The sequence below is a fragment of the Prosopis cineraria genome, unplaced genomic scaffold (assembly GCF_029017545.1).
Source record: "Prosopis cineraria cultivar Desert tree isolate PC_DT_omini unplaced genomic scaffold, ASM2901754v1 PC11, whole genome shotgun sequence".
NCBI classification, from domain to species: Eukaryota; Viridiplantae; Streptophyta; class Magnoliopsida; order Fabales; family Fabaceae; genus Prosopis; species Prosopis cineraria.
Window position 1 is genome coordinate 20,903,881 of NW_026555342.1, and position 14,980 is coordinate 20,918,860.

At 29.6% G+C, this 14,980-nt stretch overlaps 1 protein-coding gene across 1 annotated transcript; it reads left to right on the plus strand.

Moving 5' to 3' along the window:
* The first annotated feature begins 5,058 nt into the window (after positions 1-5,058).
* Positions 5,059-12,827, plus strand: LOC129287123 (glutamate receptor 2.7-like). Its single transcript, XM_054923280.1, has 5 exons — positions 5,059-5,399; positions 7,406-8,697; positions 9,830-10,136; positions 10,947-11,344; positions 12,042-12,827. Exons 1-5 carry the CDS (start codon positions 5,126-5,128, stop codon positions 12,552-12,554), a joined length of 2,784 nt encoding a protein of 927 aa, XP_054779255.1. The 5' UTR covers positions 5,059-5,125; the 3' UTR covers positions 12,555-12,827.
* The last annotated feature ends 2,153 nt before the right edge of the window (positions 12,828-14,980 follow it).

Here is a 14,980-nt window from a genome sequence, read left to right on the forward strand (position 1 = left end):
AGAAAAACCATTGATAGGGCTAGCGTTGAATTAAGAGAAAAGTTTGAGGTAAGTTTCTTGTGGAATTCTAAGAAGTTTTTGAACGAACTGTGGAAAACTCTATAGTTGAAAAATGAGCTAAGAATAGAAAACTTCATTTTCACTACTCTTATGACTGGAAAAATCTTTCGACTAATTATATCAACTTAGGGAATTCCATATAGATAATATAGAAAGCTAAATCAAGATAATTTATATTTTTTTTACCATGTCAACACTTAATCTATAATTTTCTCTCTTCTTTCACTCTCCTATCTGTTTTCCAGTTACTGACATTTTTTAAGGCTAAAAGACCAAATTGGTTTTTAAATTATAAGTCTTGGAGCATTTGGGACCCCAAACTCATTTTAGGTAGAATGTTTTCCTTCAATTTTTAAAAATGATGCAATATAGCTTTTACAATTAACAAAAGTTAACTTTGATGGTTAATTGACTAAAAAATAATAGAAAAGGACACCAAAAAAAAACTTTGTTCATCCTTTTCTTTATTTTTTGATGTCCTTTTCAATGATTTTTTGGTCAGCTAGCGGTCAAAGTTAACTTTCATTAATGGTAGGGGCTAGATTATATTATATCATTTTAAAAAATTAAAGGAAAACATTGTATCAAAAATAAATTTAAAGTCTTAAATGCACCTAAACCCATAATTTAGAGATTAATTTGCTTTTTTACCCTTTTTTTTCAACTACAAGCTGCCTACCTATGATTTTACATTTTACTATTTTGAAACTGCAATATAATTTTCAATTTTGTAATGAATACTAGATGGTTAATTTGTTGCCCAAATATAAAAGGGAGAATCACACTACAGGCCCTAAAACAAGAAAAAATTTTACTTTGGACCCAATATTACACTGCTGGTCCAAAGGTCTTTGTTGCAATTTTTCTTGAGAGAAAAAATATAATTTGCCTTTATGTAATTTGAAAACTCAAATAATGTACAATACATTGTCTATAAATACACAAAATAATATTCATAAATTATCAACACAATGTCTATACATATCTAATTGATCTATAGATTAATTAAAATAAAGTGACATAGAGAATGTACAACACAATGTCCATCGATGCACAATATGATGTTCATTGATGCACGACATGATGTTCATAAATTTTCAATATAATGTCTATGTGTGTCCATGCATGAACATCATGCTATGCATCTATGAACATCATATTGTGTATCTATAGACATTATATATTTTATTAAATCTATTAATTAATTAGACATATATAGACATTGTATTGTGTATCAATGGATATTGTGTTGTGTATGATTTGAGTTTTCAAATCACATAAGGGCAAAATTATACTTTCACTCCCAAGAGAAATTATAACAAGGGTTCTTAGGACTGCAATGCAACAACAAAATATATTGGGCCTGCAGTATAATTTTTTCCTTTTTTGAGGCCTGTAGTGTGATTCTCCCATTATAAAACTACCACTCAATCTTCATTTTGACGTCACAGAAGGATAGCTATAATTTTATGGTTTGAATTTGATAAAATATTTTGTCGGAAATAGGATATATAGACCAAGATAATAGAATAATTTGATTAATTAGCTTCCATGGTTGCCACAAAATAATGTTACACACACACGCACACAATCTTAAGCAAGATTATTATTCAATTGGAAATGGTCGATGGCCAAACAACTCGAATATATATAATTTAGAATTACATTCAAGTCCCAAATAAAAAAATAAATTAATTTTCAGTACATTTACAAGCCAAACTTCTATATTTCCATGTTAAATTTCAGTATTTGCAATTGGATGAGACTGCTTTGAATAATTAGTTTCTTTATTTATGAAATCTATATATAATTCTCCCAACTTTCAAAGGGAAAATGCATGTTTTCCTTAATTAGGACATCTTATTAATTTATCCTAAAAAATTGTAAAGCCCGTATTTAAAATTAAAATATAAGCCAAAATATATATGTATATATATATATATTATACTTGAATACTGTTAAACTCGAGAGATGATTAATATTAATATTAATATTAATTAATATATATTTAAAATTTGAATATATTAATTAATGTTAGTATATTAATTAATATATATTGCACACTTGGCGCTAAGAAATCTTGATTGTCACCGTAATGACGACAGGCAAGATAGAACTCATAGAAGTCAACACATACCGTTCCATTGAAACGGAACTTTTTGAATAATGGATCCTAGTTGAAGCATTACAAGGTATCTCTAATAATATCTTACTTTAAAAACATACTCCCTCCACCAAAAAATATAAAGCATCTTTTAAAAGATTAAATATTTAAAAATATAAAATATTTTTAATCTTTTAAAATATAATTATTATATTTTTTTAAAAAGTGTCTCTATTAAATAAATTACTTTGTATTTATTTTAGGGTGAAACATTCTATTAAATAAGAGTAAATATAAAAAATATAAGATTAATTTAAAGATAAATAATATTTATAAAATGAAGAGATAAAATTTGATTAAAAATATTTTATATTTTTTAATTGAGAGAGGAAGTGATAACTAAAAAATAAGATTAAATTTGTGGTTTTTGCAACAAGATTCCTAGAAAAAAATTGGGTAAGAACAAATAATGAAAAGACAATGCAATCTAATATTCTCCGTCGTTGGTAAAAAAAAAAAAAAATCTAATATTCTCTGTCAACCTTCAAAGCCAGTGGAATTGACTTTTCAAACTTTTGAATTTTCAGTTTAAGCCTCAGAATATTTCTGACTTTTCAATATCTATCCCCTATAAATCCTTTGGGAAAGGACACGGACCCACTCTGCAGAGGAGACTTCGTGTTGCCTTCCCGACGCCCCCCCCCCACCAAAAAAAATGTATAAAAAAATAATAAAAGCATAGCTTTGAAAAATCTTTTAATTTCACACAAATTTTATTAAAGCACATTTTTACTCTTAAATTATTTATTAAGGAGCACCCAGTGTTTTAAAGGATTCCCATTCCGTGCTCATCACTTAGAAGGTGATCCCAGCCCTTCATTTTTTCTCAAAATGATCTCTACTTTTTAATTTTAAATTAATTTTTAAATATTTTAAATATTATATTTGTGAAAAAAATTGTAAAAAATTATTATTAAATTTTGAGTGTCTAAAAATATATCTAGATAATCAATTTATAAAATTTATAAAAAAATTAATATTAAATTGGAGCATTCAGATTATATCTAGACTGTCTAGAATATATCTGAACAGTCAATTTATAAAAGATATAAAAAATTTATATTAAATTGAATCATCTAGATTAAATATAAACTAATAAGATTGATTATCAAGAGATTTATTATTTGATCTTTTTTATGCATTTTTATTTTGATTAATATAAAATAAAAATAAAAAATTAAATCTAGATTGTTCAGATCATATCAGGTGTGATGTGTATGATAGTGCTCATCATGTAATGAGCATCAAGAGCAGTCCAGATTTAATATTAAAAATTTCTACAATTTTTATTTTCACAAATATAATATTTAAAATATTTTAAAATTAATTTAAAATTAAGGGCAGAGATCATTTTGGGAGAAAATGAAGGGCTGGGATCACCTTGTGGGTGATGAGCACAGAATGTGAATTATTAGTTGTAGTAATGTTGTCCTTCAACTAAATAAAATGGAGCATTTAGTAATGTTGGCCCTACCTTTTAAAAACATAAACATTTATCTTATTTTTATATTATTTTATAAATAATAAAAATAAATTTGGGTATTTGAGTTGAGGCTATTTGAGTTCGGACTTGACTCGAAATTTCTTCCAGCAATCTGAAAAAGTTTAAAGTGAAAAAATTTCTAAACATTTAAGTCTGGCCTTAAAAATTTTGTAATTTATTTGGATTTGTTTGAATATCCAAATTTTGCACGTAGAAACATTCAAAGAAACCTTGCTACTGGCTATATTGCAATTGCTTTAAATAATTCTGCAATAACAAAAATATACGAGAATGGTCATTTTCTAACAAAACGAATAGATTTAAGCCTTATACCAGACTAGGTTCAGATTATAAGATTGTGAGATGACTGATGAAATGATAAGATCTTAATCAAAATTCAAATATTCCTGATTTAATACTCTATGCAAATAAGTTAGATGACATATAAACAAATCATGAAACAATAAATATTTTATAATTTATAAATTTATTTTACATTTTAAGATTTTTTATTTATCAATTGCTTTTTGTCTACTTTTTTGAAAGATTGTAATTTTAAGTTTTATATTTACCCTAAAAATATCAAATTAATCACAAAATATTTACAAGAAAATACAGGTCTATTTTTATCATTATACATCTCAACTGACTTTTAAATTAAATTATCCAAATAAATTTTAATTTGTTCAATTGACTTAAAAAATGTATCTAAATATAAATCATGTCACAATTGCAAGATTTTATCCTAACTTTAGTTTCTTAACGTCAATTGCAGATTTTTTTAAAATAAAAGCCACACCATTATATGACTAGAGTCTGTAGATATATTTTAGGGAGAACATAATCATTTATCTCTATAGATTTATCTAGTTTTGTTTCTAATCCATGTTATTTTTTTTAATATTTTCAATCCTTATAATTTCTAAAATTTAATATTATTAGAAACTTGAGAAATAAATGTCATTCAATCTTATTAAAATTATAAAGATTTAAAATATTAAAAAACTTATAGGATTAAAATAAAAACCGGATAAAATTATAAAAGCCAATGATTATATGTTTTTCATATACTTTTTTATTTTAGCTATGCTGTAAAAAAATCTTCAGCGAGAAAAATTCCTGCTTACGTTATTGACACGTTTCAACACAACATTCCCAAGCAAAGATACTAAATTTTCAAGTACTATTCGCAGAACCCAGAAGATTCACCGTCGCTTTATTTGACTTCTAAGCAGGCTTGAATCGATCTTTTGCAACTTATGCAAGAAACAGCCGAACCAATTCTCATCTCCATCATCAAATTCTTATATATAAAGGCTTGATTTCTGTAACTTTTGGTAGCTGATGGACACAAAAACAACTACGACTTGCAATCTTATACCTGACATAAATTACCAAACTTATTCATCCCAAAGGCTATGAATAATACGGATCGAAGCCTTTTACTTCTTTTTTCTGCTGCGTTCACTTCCATTCTCCTTCTCAATTGCTTCACAGGAGTTGCAGCTGATAGCAGTAATGGTATCAATTTTGATGTTGGAGCAATTCTTGATGTTGATTCTCCATCTGGAAAACAACAGAAAGCAGCCATGGAAATTGCAGCCCAAAGCTTCAATAACTATTCAAAGAGTCTCAACATATCCCTTCATTTTCGTCACTCTCTAAGAAATCCATTGCAGGCAGCTTCGGCTGGTGAGTATTATATATATTTTATTTATATTATGTTCATAATAATGAATTAAAATTTTTTTACATTTAAGCATGTTTGAGGATAATAAATGATGCCTTAATTAGTTGTGTTGGCACTCAATTAAATTGGAAGTGACATAATATAATTTAGCTAATTCTAGCTTATCATTCTTTTCAATGAGCAATTTAGGTATTATATAAACATAAATTGCAGCAAATCATTCAATATAAATTTAGTCTAATTCAAGATTCAAAATATTTACAATCTAAAAATAAATTGTATTCAAGTATTACAACTTAAAATTACTTAAATAATTTTAAGTTCTTGAATTAAAAAGATAAATGAAAAATCAATCCCCTATAATTAAGTGTAAATTCTAGGCTCAAGCACTCATGATTTTTTTTTCTTCCTCCAAGCTTACTGTAAATCACGGCCATGGGAAATAATGGAAAATGGATGAATTGTTGATGTGTAAAGGCGGGGTGAAGCTGCGTGAAATTGGATGGAAAATGGATGAAAGGACAAAGAAATTGATGAATGATTGGATGACAATTCACGTGGCTGGGGATGGATAAGTGGAAATTAAAGGAGAGAAAAAGTAAACTGTGTGGTGCGCGCGCGTGAAATAAACAAATGGAAAGAGGAAATGAAATTTGATGGATGAATCAATGGTACCAACGAACAAAAAAATCAAATCAAACTAAAGAGCAATTTTTAAACAGATAAGGTACATCTAAATTCTAAATAAAATATTATATAATATTATTTTAATTAATTTTATTCTCATAACAAAATTCATATTTAATTTTGAGTATTCTCTCCCTATTATTATTAATATAATTAATTTATATCTATTGCTGCCTCATGTTTTGATGAAATAACATAGTATGTTAAATTTATCTAAGAATTTCCTCCAAAGCTTATTTATAATCAATTTTCACATATTTATGTTGGTTTGGTTCAGTTTGATAAGGAAGTGAGAGATTTGAGAAAAATAATTCAAGGGCTAGAAGAGAGGGCTGGGGAGTAGACTTTTTAAAAAAATCTTAACTATTAAATTCAAAAAGAGCTAATGAAAAAATACATAAAAAAGAAAAGACAAATTCCCATGATTTTCTTTGTTATGATTTTCCATAATATCTTTAATGAATCTAAAATATCTTTCAAAGCCTTAACCATTATATGTCTTTTGAAATTCAAAAATTAATCTTTGCCATTGAATTTTATTCATTGTCCTTCTATAACCTGAAAAGTCTAAATAAATCTATTGGTATAAATTATGTCCAAGGTAAATCTCATATCTCATGAAATATTTTCATATTAATTTTTTCAACAATTATAATTTTCTCACAAAATGGCCTAAAACTCAAATAATTGTCAAATTATAGATTGACAAAATTAAGCCATGTTAAAAATAAGAAAAGTAAAATATTAACAATTTATTCCCAAAATTCTCATAATTAATGCCAAAATATATCATTAATCCAAAATGGCTAATAATTCAAATAATATCCAATAAACCTAAATTAGCCTAAAATTATTATTAAAATGCATGGAAAATGTGACATAATATATATAAAAAAATCATGATTTGTCAGTAATCTATTTCAAAATTTATAAACTCCTAATTTATTTTCTAATTATTATTAGATGTGAGACTTCTTTATCATTAATATTTTCCTACTACTTTTTTTTTTGCCTTTTCCTTGCCTGAATTTGTATTTTTTTTTTGTAGCCTTAAGTCCATCATCTTACATTTTTTCCTCTCTCACTCTCTCTCTTCTCTTTTTAATCTCTTGTTTTTTTCCCTTCTTTTTTGCCAGTTTTTTTTTTTTTCCCTTTGTTCGTGTCCCTATATTGGGTGGCTCTTAATACCAATGCAAAATTCTCACCAACATAGCTTAAATCTCAAGCTCTATATATTTCTAATATAATTTCAAATTATTACATGTGAAGCTTCTTTATCTCTAACAACGAGCGAATCACCTGCAATTACTTTGTTTTCCAGCTGAGGAGCTCATAAACAAGACGAAAGTGAAGGTTATAATTGGAATGGAGACATGGCCGGAAGCATCTTTTGTAGCAGTTCTTGGAGATAAAGCTCATGTTCCAGTAATTTCATTCTCATCTCCTTCAATATCTTCACCATCTTCATCAATGCCATTTCGTTGGCCTTTCTTGATTCAAATGGCCAAGAACCAGACAGCAAATATGAACTGCATAGCTGATATTGTTCATGCATATAACTGGCAAAAGGTTATAGCAATATATGAAGATGATCCTTATAGTACTGATTCAAGCATGTTAACCCTCCTTTCTGAAGCTCTCTTGAAGACTAATTCCCAAATTGAGCGAAGGCTCATCCTTCCACCATTTTCTTCTTTATCTGATCCAAAAGGGCTTGTTCTTGATGAACTGATAAAGCTATTATTATCAGCACAATCTAGGGTTTTCATTGTTCTCAAAGCATCATTGCCTATGGTGACTCATTTGTTTAGCGAAGCTAAGAAACTAGGGTTCCTAGGGAAAGAATCAGTTTGGATTATCAATGAGGACATTGCTGGAATGCTGGACTTAGTCGACGAGTCTGTCTTATCCTCCATGGAAGGTACTATTGGAATCAAAAGCTACTATTCTACAAGTTCAAGTGCTTATATTCAATTCATAGAAAAATTTCAAAACAAGTCTCAGCCAGGATTGTATGCCCTGCAAGCTTATGATAGCATGAGTATCATCACAAAAGCCCTAGAGAAGATGAGTGACACTAATAACACTTATAACTCAAGGGTTTTGTTGAAGACAATGCTATCTAGCAAATTCTCTGGTTTAACTGGCAACATAGGGTTCAAGGAAGGCCATTTATCACAGACTCCATTGCTAAGAGTGATAAACGTGGTTAACAAGAAATACACAGGCCTGGACTTTTGGGTACCAAACTTGAAGTTCTTTAAGTCTTTGGAAGACATAGAGAAAGGAAGTGAAACTGCTACAAATAATCTGAGTGGTCCAGTGGTTTGGCCAGGAGTTCTAAAGAATCTAAACAATGATGATGATGATGATAATGTTCCAAGAGGATGGAATATACCTTCAGAAGTGAATCCTTTAAAAGTAGCAGTTCCTACAAATCCTGCTTTTGAAAATTATGTGAAGGAAGAGTCTCCTGGGAAATATAGTGGCCTTTGTATTGATCTTTTTGAAAAGATTCAAGAACAGATCAAAGATAGGTATTCTGGTCTGCCATATAAATATTACCCCCTCGATGTATCTTATGATGTGCTTATACAAGGTGTTGCCAACGAGGTAAAATCTCAACCCTGTGTATATATTTTTTTTCCCCGTATTTAACTATATATGAAATGCTAGCTAGTACATGCATATCATTTCCTACTATTAATTCAATCATTAATTAGATATATCTAGTTGCGAATGTATGAACTCAGATAATATTGCTGCTGACTTTTTCAACAATTTTCTCTCTCATTAGACCTTTTTTTCTTTAAGGAGAATACATGGAACCAGTTTCATTGCTTTTCTGATCATTATACAAATGAGCATTGAGAGCTCATCATCTTTAGATCATTCAAATATAATTTTCATAATCTATATTTATAGTTTTTCAACAGGTGCTTTTTAAATAAAAAATTATTTCTTAAAAGATTGACAACTAAGATATTGTCTTTATTTTAGACTCTATATTCATTAAAATAATTTTTTTAAAATAAAAGTAAAAATTTGTAAACCTTGACCCTTTAAATTAGATTTAAATGGTCTAAAGGAGATAAGCTCTTAGTATTAACCTGTATGATGAGCACTGAAATTGGTTTTAGGAATACACTTCCTTAGACTTTTCTTCATTTTAACTTAGACCTGGTCCATATAGGGCGGAGGGAAAAAAATTCTTCTTTGATTGCAAAATGCTAAAAATAAATATTTTGAATCTTCTATGAGGGGAAAAGACAAAATTTTGAACAGTCGAATGGTTCATGAAACGTGCATTTATATATATATATATAGTTCTTTTTTTGATAGAATATATACATATATATAGTTTGATTACAAGAAAGAAAAACAGAATACACACACACACACACACACATATATATAGTTCTTTTCTTCTTTGTTAATTTAATATTTTTCCTTAAAATTTTAATTAATCTTTTATATGATTTTCATAACATAACGGTATGTCATCATTCATCAAATTCGAATTAATAATTTTTGAAAATTTTAATTTGACCCCAGTCATTATAACTCTATCAATATGCTTTTGAATTGTAGTCAATTAAGTAGATTATCTGGCTCACTGGCTGAATTAGTCAATTAAGTCCTGAATAAGCAGAATCTTACATTTTAAATTAATTAAAGTTGAGATGTGATTAGTTGTCAATGGGGGGGAAAAACTAACCTATTGGTTTGCACTGAATTATGACAGTCCTATGATGCTATTGTTGGAGACGTAACAATACTTGAAGATCGATCTAAGAATGTATCTTTCACACAGCCATACACAGACTCTGGTCTATCACTCATATTTCCAGCTGAGACGGAAGGCACGACGTTTCTGTTTGTGAAGCCATTTAGCTGGCAAATGTGGTTGGCCACTGCTGCTATCTTCTTCTACACAACGCTGGCCATCTGGTTCTTGGAGCATCCCTTAAACCCTTACTATAAAGGAACATGGAAAACTCAACTCAGCAACACAACTTGGTTCGCCTTTTCTTCTCTATTTTTCGCTCACGGTAAGATTCAATTTCCCCAACAGGAAAAAAAAAAAGGCAAGCTTAATGTTGATCTTAACTCTCTTCCCTCTTTTGTTTCGAGTACCATCAATTAATTTATAATTTAAGCGTTGTTCTGTCCAAATAACATTTACATTTCTATTAGACTTAAGATGAAGTCTCACAAGGAGCAATTAAACCATTATGATTAGAGGATTAATCACAATTATCACAATTATATAAGCTTGTGGTGAGTTCTTATGAGGACTAGGGAGAGTACATCTTAAAAGACTAGTTTGTTAAGAGAAAGAGTCCTTAAACATATAAATCTACTCCACTTGTGAGGCTCTTCATGTGAGACTCAAAACAATGTCATCTTGTTCTAGTGCTTATGTCCCTAATAGCTTCAATCCATGACACTTCACTTAACTTCCTACTTACTTGTAACCCTTTAGGCCACTCAATGAATGACACTATTAATTTTATAAGTTTAAAAAGAGAGCCTGTCCTAAAAACCTAGTATATTGATTGGAAGAGCCTTTAAACTTGTAAACCCCAAGTCCCCACTTCACTTGTGAAACTCATAAAATGAGTACATCCAGCTTAACTGTGATTAATACAATATTCTAGTAGTCTTGCAGTATAATTTTTTCCCTCAGTGATGTTAAGGAGAGTATCAAATCCTTCCACTCAATCCAGCCACTAGCCCTTATAACCTTTATTTCCTGAATCACGTTTGACTGATGATTTTGTCTAGCAACGTCTATATCCATTTCCTTAATAACACTAACCAGCATCTTAATTATTATCTTTTAATTTGATGTTCCTCAGGGGGTAAATTGTACAGCAACTCAGCAAGAGTGGTGGTTGCTGTATGGCTATTTCTGATTTTTGTTCTGACTTCAAGCTACACTGCAAATCTGTCTTCTATGCTCACTGTAAAACGCATGAATAATGGGAGAGACATTCAGTGGCTGAAGCAAAATAAGTTAACAATTGGCTGTGATAATAGCAGTCAATTTGTGAAGAACTACTTGCTCAATGTGTATGGATTCCCCATAGACCAGATTAGAGATCTTGATGGTGAACATGACTTTGTGGCCAAGTTTAAGAGCAAAGCAATTTCTGCTCTCTTACTTGAGAGCCCATATGAGAAGGTTTTCCTAAGCAAGTACTGCAATGAATATACTGCAATTTCTGCTGGCTATAAATTTGGAGGCCTCGGCTTTGTGAGTACCCTACAATTTTTATAAATTTTAACTTGATCTTTGAAATTTTCATTACATTTTGATTCACACTAATAAAAAAAAAAAAGCTATGGGAGTGCTTTAAAAGTGCTCCATATTTAGGCAGTCCCATATGTATAGAAGCGCTTTGAAAGCTCTTCTATAAGTGAGACCTACAGGAGTGCTTAGCTTTTATATGCTTCTACAAGAAATGCTCCTGTCAGTTTAATTAATTTAAAAAAAATAAAAAATTTATCAACTTTTGAAACATTTATAAATAAACCGTTCTCTTGGGTTTTGTAATTTTTTTTCCCAGAAACAAAGACTTAGTGACAAATCCACAATGGAGCCAAGATGGGTTATTGGCCCTTTGATAAAAATTATTTTTTTATTTATAAAATAATTTAAATTAGATTTTGGCCTCCATTCTTCATTTTATTTTCAATTTGGGCCCCAATTTCTAAGCTCTAGATCTGTCCCTATAGAGACCTACCAAATGCAATTTTTTTTTTTAAAAAAACACTCCTATAAATTAGCTCTTTCGGAGCACTTTCTTGCATAAATGCTCCCATAATTTCGCTTCTATTTATTTGAGTATTTTTCTTTTATATAAGCACTCCAAAAATGGCGCTTTTATATGCCTTTTTATAGTAGTGTCACAAAGTTAGATTTTGAACTCTGACTGTAACTATATAAGCAGGTATTCCAAAGAAATTCTCCCTTGGTGAAAGACTTCTCAGAAGGAATTTTAAGGCTAGCAGAAAATGGAACTCTCAAGAGTTTGGAAGACAAATGGCTGACTCCTTCCAATAATTGCTCAAGCGACTCAACATCGTCATCTTCTGAAACTGAAAGCCTAATCCTCGCTGACTTTTGGATTCTCTATGTGATAAGTGGTCTCACTTCCACCATCTTCTTGATCGTGGCTCTGCTGAGGACTTACTATCATCAAGAGAAAGAAGATCAAGGCATTAATACTATAGAAACTTCTGATGATGATGGTGTTTGGAACAAGACACTTGGGAGATTCGCCACAGGCATTTACGACAGTATTGGCAGTCTCAATTTCAACAATAATATAGGAAGAGCTGCAACCTTTGGCGGAACTCAAAATGTTCGCCATTGGAATTCTTCGCGGTGGGAGAGTGTAAGAACTTCTGATGATTATGTTAATCCTCGACGGACCCAATCAGTAGGATTAGAGATGTTATAATAATATGATATATGTACATGTCTCTTGTGTATCTCTGTATGTAATCTTATAGCTTCCACGTGTGTTAGTGTTCTGACCTATGTAGATGTGTCTTGCGTATATCTGGAGTCAAGGACATTTTAGCATTCTTTGAGAAGTAGGGCTAATTTTAGCCTGCTCCAACAAAATATATTGGAGTACTAGTTGCCAATTATATACTGAATTCATGTCATTTATTATGTAGGATGTCTGAATTTATATGATAAATAATATAACATTGGAGGATATATGAGGTTATGAATCATTTGTTTTGCTTTTTTGTTTTTAAATATCATTTGATTAGTAATTAAATTTGGAAGACAAGAATGCAAGGGGTTATCTTCTCTTCAATTTATTATAAATGTGTTATTATTGATCTTCAAAAATATAATTTAAGAAAATTAATAAGTGTTTTACAATTTAAAAATAAAAAGAAACTAATTATGAGATGTGATATTTATATAATATACATGTTTATAATTATTTTAAAATTTAAAATTTTACAAGAGTGTGTGCCTATATATATACATATTTCTTGTACATTTCTGTACACTAGTTTTTTCTTCTAAGACTTATAGTGTGTAAAATATAGTTTAGGAACATGATTTACATTTTTTAAAAATTTTGAAAAATAAAAAATTCTTGCCAGTTCAGCTGGTTAGAACTAGTTTATGCTTTCACCCTAGTACTAAATCGTACACTAAGTAATTTTTGATATCTAACCTGTTAAACCAGCCGATTGCATTTAGTTTCTTAAACATTAAATTTAGGTCATACTGTGCCATTTTTTTTTGAAACATTTAAGGCAACTTTACTTTTTTTCTATACATAAAGATGCTAATTATATTTTTTTGGAATAAAGTAATAATTATATTTTATAAATATTTCAAAGCCAACACTATCCTTTATCTCTAAAACTTATGTGACATTGATAAGTTCCCCAAAAAAAAAAAAAATTCAGGTGTCTGTTAGAAAAATAAAATGATATCAACTTAAATATAAATATATGCAAAATATAAAATTTATAATAAGTCATATTATTTATAATTATTTAATAATATAACTCTTCTCAGATTTTAAGAAAGCATGTAAGCGCAATTCCCGTTATTAGTTTTATTATCAAACTAAACTAAACTAGAACTAAGTAAATTAAAGTAAAAAAAAGATGAAACTGAAAATTATTGATAAAGTTAAATAATTAAATTGAAAACTAATAAAATCTAGGCTAGAAGATAATTATAGAATTTAAAACAAATATTAAGGAAATAAATTAAAAAATAAATTTTAAAATACTATTAAGGGAAAATAATTATTTTTTAAAAAATAAGTATGTATAGCCGAAGTTATGTCATCTGACACCTACGGTCCCTTGCATCTCCTCACATTTTTCCTTCACCAGAAGCTTCCCAGATCCCACCTTTAATTTTTTCTTCTACTACACAATTTTAGCATTCAAAGTAGCATTCTTCAACCGGAAGCCTTCACGTTCCTTATTGAAAAATCAAAACTATGCATTCAAAGTCACCAAGAATGCAACTTTGAACGTTCCCATATATCATTCCTCAATTCATATTCAAAGTTAGAGTGAGACAATTATCCATCACCATAACCTGATCTTTCCCAGAGAAACTCTTGCCTGCACCATTGTTCTTTAACAACTGAGATGAGATATATAATTATACCCAACATTTCAACGTTGTTGCTTGAACTTGCGTGTCATATGACCCACTCACAAAATTTTCCTCTTCCTTGCTCGAGTATTTTAAAGTCTGCAATTTTGTTTCCAAGAACTTCGTCTCTAACTTTGCAGTCAACAACTGCATCATTGACCAAGTAAAATATTCAAATTTTTCTACGCTTCCTCTAGAATATATCCCTAGTCTTACATTGCATGCTGTTATATAAGCCGAAGTACAAAGCTCGTTCACAAACTAACAATCCATTAATGTTTGCTTTTAGATCATTAGCCATAGATTCTGAAGATAAAATGAATTTGTTTTTTTACCTTTCCTAAAGAACTTCCAAGATTTTGGGTGTTCATTTTTCTGCTCGTATCTTTCATTTTTTTTCATAGCTATGGAGATGAGGCTACAAGAGGAGACTGTAAAGTTATACGAATTGGTGCAATTATTGATGTCAACTCTCGTGTTGGTAAAGAGCAGCAATAGCCATGGAAATTGAAGCTCAAAGTATAATGACACTTCAAAAACTCACAAACTGGCTCTTTATTTCCAGAACCCCAGTAAGGTGACCTATCTAGGTAAGAAATCTCAAGCATTTGCAAAGAAAAATACGTCAGAAAAACCTTAACATATAGGTGAACTTCTTTATAGCCTTTTGTTTTAGCGTTATATGTTTCTCTCCTGACTGTGCCAAACCTGGTTGCAGCTGAAGAATTAATTGATATG